The sequence below is a fragment of the Ruditapes philippinarum genome, unplaced genomic scaffold (assembly GCF_026571515.1).
Source record: "Ruditapes philippinarum isolate M1 unplaced genomic scaffold, ASM2657151v2 ctg204_1_1_1_1, whole genome shotgun sequence".
NCBI lineage: Eukaryota > Metazoa > Mollusca > Bivalvia > Venerida > Veneridae > Ruditapes > Ruditapes philippinarum.
Window position 1 is genome coordinate 372,079 of NW_026854772.1, and position 6,589 is coordinate 378,667.

Consider the following 6,589-nt stretch of genomic DNA (forward strand, 5'->3'; position numbering starts at 1 on the left):
GTAAATTAACAATTCTATTGAATATTATATCGCTAATTTAAATGCATTTAAAAATGTTACAATTTTGAAGAAAAGAAAAAACCAAATACATGTACAAACAAATGTAACAGAATTCAAATCAACGCGTATCTTGTAAAAGAATTATTCCTGCAACTTCATAATAAATTCTTGTTATCTTTTAAAAAAGAGAGAAGATATCTATTTTCTATTAAATCATTTTAAACATACAGGGGTATTAAAAAAATGGCATTAATATAATCCATTTTCTCCGACATTACTCGATTTTTTATGATCATTTTTCAGCATTCTGGAAAAAGAGATGCAAGAAATGTAAGTGGGGATACGGCGGGGGCGGCGGCGGTGGTGGAGGTTACGGCGGCGGCGGCGGTGGAGGCTACGGCGGAGGCTATGGGGGTGGTTACGGAGGCGGTTATGGGGGCGGTTACGGAGGCGGAGCTGGTGGCGGCTACGGAGGCGGAGCTGGTGGCGGCTACGGAGGCGGGGCTGGCGGAGGCTACGGTGGTGGATACGGGGGAGGCTATGGTGGAGGCTATGGCGGCGGCTACGGAGGGGGTTACGGAGGCGGTCGTGGCCATGGCTGGAAGAAATACTAAACGTCCTGATGATTTAATCAGAGAAATAATTTTCCTGAAATTATTTTAATGACCTACCGATACAACAGAACCTACCGCCTTCAATTGTTTATATGTAGCGTACATGTATTATTAAACACTATAAGCATCCATGTTTTGATTGTTATTATTTATTTATTTTCTATTTCTTTTATTTTGGTTTTCTTGCTGTGTATTTTTGGAAAAATGGCAAAATTAGACCATTCGGAACACCTCGCTGATTACCCACAAACCTTTTCCAAGGAAAAACAAAAAGGGTTGAAAAATTGAGATTATACTTTTTTAACCTTTTACCCCATTAGCATATTATGAAAAAATGGCAGTTTTCATTGAAAAGCCTCTTGTACAAGTTCAAACTGCTATGAAACTATGAAAAATGCTTCAATACTGATGAAACTTGGCACAAATGTTGACTGGACCATAGCCTCTGTACCAGCCTGCTCAGTCGTAAATTTCCTGTTACCATGGCAACGAGGGGACGTCTCAAAAATGCGAACAATCACTGTTTTGCATTGTTTTTCCATTAAAACTTCATTTAGAACTGCTGCACTTCTCAATGAATTGATATAGAATGAAAGGCGTTTCAGCGTCGGTTACTAGTTACCCTGAGATCGACCTGAGGCCATTTTTAGCCTGTCACATGTCCAAAATTTTCTTGGCGATGAGGGGGACTACCCCCTTTCAAACCCCCAAAACAGAAGGGGGCACATTCCCCTTCTGGCAACCCCTTGATGTACCATTTTAATGGCGGCGGCGCCGAAAAAGTGGCCACTTTTTTAACAACATTTCTCAAACGAAAAACAGTGTCTGAGGCCTAGATAGGGCATTTTGTCACTGTTTGAGGCCTCATAAGCAAAAAGCCGTCAAAACACGTCTATATGAGGTAAAAGGTTAAACATTTTTTTGATATGTTTTGTTAATAACAGAAATAATGCAAATAAACAGTATACTTACAGAACAATTTTCGAACAAAAAATAAAGTAAAGATATTAAAACATTGAAATAAAGAGTGTTAAACAGATTCTATTCCAGTGCAAACTATAAATTATTAGGTGTACATATTTAATATTTCTTGAATTTTATCACGTTTCATTAAAAAAACTTAAATGACGCCTTGGAGATATATGTCGAAGGTTGTTTATGAAATAGAGGATATTGAATGAGTGTAGGTTCAGTACTGAATTTATTGAACGAGTTAAATGATATTGTTTTATATAATTATTCAACGAGTTTAATAAATTCTGTCATGAACCTACACACTATTCTATTGATCACATACACAAAATAAAGACTGTTTAGAGTGAAAAGGAATCATTTTTGATTGACGCGCCTATAATGCAACGGTAATATTAAGCGCGTCTTTACACTAACGCAAATGACGTCACGTCCAAAATATATTCCCAATGGCCGGTGTGAATACCAATGGCGGAACTGAATTTTTGGTAATCTTCCCACCATATCGCCCTTATAACAAATAGGTAATCTTTTACAAAAAGTATTAAAAATGGCCTAATGCAGAACCTCCTTTTCTAAGAGTACTTCATTTTAAGTGTTTAATAGACATAAGGATAATAGTTCCCGGGTCGCCAGACTGTGTTACTTTTACATACATTGGAACTTTGGGCCTGTTTCGGACTAAAATGATGTATTTCTCTTCCCCTTATTCTGTTCTACGCCAAATTTGGGTTCAAATTAAATCACGTATTTGATTTTTAACTTTGTATTTTACCTGTGTTGATCTACCATCCTTTTACTGGCTGGTGGCGCGAATTTTTACGTCCAACGCTGTAAACCCTTGTACTCATCTCTTTAGTAAATAGAATTATTACCGTGAACGCAAGTGTATTAAACAAAAACATTGACAATGGCAAATTCTACCCGCGCGCCAAAACAATGGTGCCTTACCAAACATGAAACTGTTAACTCATTAGAACTTAATCTACAGCCTTTCTTTAGACAAGAACTTTGCTCCCTTTCTCGTGGCTGGGCTTAAAAGGCAGAAAAAGACCAAAACTGCACCCCACAGAGGCTTTGTGAACGACGGTGAGGATGTAGCCGAAGCTGACAGGAAAACCCGTGAGCAAAAGGTCAACATTCTTGAGTTGATGTTAGGACAGATAGCAAATTTTTGTCCAGTAATATCCAGAAACACTATTGTTAAAAACTCTACCTCTGTTGATGATATTTGGCAAACAATCCGCCTCCACTATGGTTTCCAAATTACATTACTGGTGGCCATTTTATTGACTTTGTTTCTATCCGATATGATCCTACAGAGAGACCCGAAGATTTGTTCCAACGACTCACCGCATTTATCGAAGATAGCTTGTTACATCAGGATATGGGCATCAAACACCATGACGAACCGATAATCGAAGATGAGGAGCTCTCTCCAACACTTGAAAATCTAGTTGTCTTAACGTGGCTGAGACTGATAAACCCTGACCTACCTAAACTTGTCAAACAGAGATACGGTACTGAGTTACGAGCAAGAACATTAGCCTCTATAAAACCTGAAATTTCGCAAGCACTGGACTCACTTTTAGAAGAGTTGCGTTCAGCAGAGGATGCCAAAACCATGAGAACAACGGTCAGAAAGTTTCCACGACAAAAAGCCGCAGTCAAGTCCATCTTGGTCTAAACCAACCAAAAGTCGTGTCCGCTTTGCAAAGCCGCAGGACGTCCTGGTCGCCACTTCTTTAGTAAGTGTACTTATTTGCCGCAACAGGACCGACAGTTTTTGGCAAGGGCCCGCGCTACATGTATTGATGATATTCCTCTTGATGATTCTGAGTTACACGATCCCGAGGAAGAGTTTCGACAAGTGTCGGTATCTACTTACCGTGTTCAAGTTCCACAGTCTCCTTATCTTGACACTTACTGTGGCCATATTCCGATTCGTTTAACTGTTGACAGTGGCGCCACCGGTAATATGATTCGTGCATCAACTGCAGCACAATTGAATGCAAAAATCACCGCTAGCTCCAAATCCGCTCACCAAGCCGATGGTTCCTCTCCTTTAAACATTGTGGGGGAAACTAGGATTAACATTTACACGCGATGATCATAACCTGTATTTTGAAGGGTTAGTTGTCGAACACTTAGATACAGATGTTTTGGCCGGTATTGCATTCATGGAGGTAAATGACGTTGCCACACGAACCAGCTCGTCGTGAGGTGTCTATTGGAAATGACCACATATACTACTACGGCTCGCCAAGCACTTCAGCCCCAAATTACGCTATTCGTCGTGCTCACGTCGCAAGTGCTCCTTCAACCTCAATTACGCTGTGGCCCGGAGACTTTATTGATGTTATGTTACCGTCTGACATGCGCTCCACAGACAACATTTTTTCGGTTGAGCCTCATACCAGGGACTCGGACAACAACTCTTGGCCGCAGCCATTTTTGGTTTCAAGCGTTGGTGGAAATTTGCGAATACCGAATTTATTAAACGAACCATTGCTTCTTAAAAGAAATGAACAGTTTTGTCACGTACGTGCTACTTACTGTCCTGTGGGGAATGAATCTGAATCAAAAGCTATACCTAACTCAACAAATGCAAACATGAAAAAGTCAACACATTCCGATCAAGTCCGTGTCGACCCAGATGACTTATTGTCAACAGGTATGAGAGATCAGTTTAAATCGCTACTTATAAAGTATGATGACGTCTTCAATCCAAACTTTAAAGGTTATAATGGTGCATTGGGTCCATTGGAAGCGAAGGTGAATATGGGTCCCGTGCAGCCTCCTCAGCTAAAAAAGGACGATTACCACAATATGCAAATCTCAGTTATCTAGTCTCCAGGACAAATTTGACGAACTGGAACGTATCGGTGTCTTCAAACGCCCGGAGGAGTTTGGGAATCACAGTCGAGTATTTGAATCCGTCCTTTCTTGTAAAGAAACCGGATGGTACTTTTCGACTAGTCACAGCCTTTGCAGATGTTGGTAGATATAGCAAACCTCAACCGTCATTGATGCCTGATGTCGATTCAACTCTCAGGCAAATTGCGCATTGAAGTATATAATTATTACTGACCTGACTAAATCCTTTTTACCAAATTCCACTGTCAGACTCATGAAGTACTGTGGTGTATCAACTCCGTTCCGTGGCGTAAGAGCTTATGTACGTTCAGCAATGGGAATGCCTGGTTCTGAGACAGCTCTTGAAGAACTCACGTGTAGAGTGTTAGGACACCTAGTTCAAGATGGTACTGTTGCTAAAATCGCAGATGATCTGTATTGTGGCGGAAAATACACCAGAGGAGTTGCTCACAAATTTCGAACGTGTCTTGGAAGCGCTTCATTCATGCAGCCTCAATTTATCAGCTACTAAGACTATTATCGCACTTAAACAAGCATCAATTCCCAGATGGACCTGGGAACAAAGGGATATTCCGTGCAAGTCATCATCGTATTTCAATGCTTTCTTTTTACATGGCCCAACCGTCCTTTAAAACTTGTCCAACTGCTATGGCGCTCCATCATAGGCGCATTACAAAGTGCTTTCTCGGGGTCATTAAAAAAACGAATTCAGAAATACTATCTCCTTTAGAACAAGTCATAAGGCTGGAGTGAATCAAAAGACTCTATTGTTTGGGACATAGACGACACATAGTTAAAAGTGCGTTTTCTAATGCTCTCTATTATAATGGCCTTATCTCCAATCGCTCAATAAACTTCCCTCCGTCTGATCAACATGTATTTGTTAACGGAATGGCTGCTTCGAAAAAGCAGAAGGTATCGGGGCCTAACTCTTTTGTTTAAATCAATAGGAAGGATAAGCTTCATGTAGCTTGGGGTTTCTTTAGCGGCAAGACTACGTCAGAACCAGAATCGTTGGTTACCGTGTGAAATTGAGGCCTTATCAATCGCTGCCTCAATAAAGCATTTCAGTCCCTACATTATCCAATCATCCACATCTACATGCATACTTACCGACAGTAAGCCATGCGTTCAAGCCTTTGAAAAGCTTTGTAGAGGTGAGTTTTTCATCAAGTCCACTTGTCTCTACATTTCTATCTACCGCAAGTCGCGTTCAAGTTTCAATTTGCCATGTTTCTGGAGCAGCAATCTTACCATCAGATTTCGCTAGCCGAAACGCACCCGAATGTTCGAATCAAAACTGTCAAATTTGTTTGTTTATAACTCAGCAGGAAGAATCTGTTGTGCGTCATATTAATACTGAGAATGTTCTTAATGGAACCGTAAAATGTCCGTTTACAAGTAAATCGGGCTTGGGTTTTCCATTTAATCGGTGTGCGATCTCCCCCGGACGTTGGCATCTTCGCCAAGGAAAAACTTAAAAAAAGCTTACAAATGTAAAAAATTAAAGCGATACTTAAAAAAAGGGCCCCTCTCCCAATTGGCCCATTATTGTTAAAAGGAACCTGCCGGGTTTTATGCCAATCCCGGAAAATTTTTGTGGTCCCCCCCAAGGTTTTGACGGTTTTTAAAATCTATACATTTTAAAAGTTGGGGGCCAAACCCTTTCCGGGTTTAGCCTAAAATTTAAAAAACCCTCGGGACAAGGTACTTTTTTAAAACTTTGGTATTGGGAAAAACATTAAAACAAAGGTCACTAAAGGTTTCCCTCGGGGTGCAATTTCCCCGGCAAAGGCACCCAAAAAGCGGGGTGAGCAAAGCTCCGAAGATCCCCCGGAAACTTTTTTTGGCCTTTTTCTGCCGATTTTGGATGAAGCCGGGGGAAAAACAACTCCCTTTTAGTATTCGAGAATGTGTTACTCGTTTTACATTCACAAAGGGTTTAGAAAATGAGCTCATCATGGGGGCTTTTAACGGGGAAAGCTATCATACAATTATTGGGGGAGGTCAACCCCCCTGGGTTCCCCTAAAGCTGTGTTTGAACCGATCCCGCTCCCCGGTTTAAAGCATCGTAGGGTGAAACCCGTTTTGCAGAATTATAAAATTTAATAGATTTAAAGGGCGTG

General features: G+C 40.8%; 1 protein-coding gene across 1 annotated transcript in view; it reads left to right on the top strand.

The window, feature by feature from the left end:
* Positions 1-743, top strand: part of LOC132741004 (uncharacterized) — a 152,264-nt gene extending 151,521 nt beyond the window's left edge. The window contains exon 2 of the mRNA XM_060729077.1: positions 304-743. Coding sequence (XP_060585060.1) covers positions 304-614 — 311 coding nt within the window. The 3' untranslated portion in view covers positions 615-743. The remainder of the gene's footprint in view (positions 1-303) is intronic.
* The last annotated feature ends 5,846 nt before the right edge of the window (positions 744-6,589 follow it).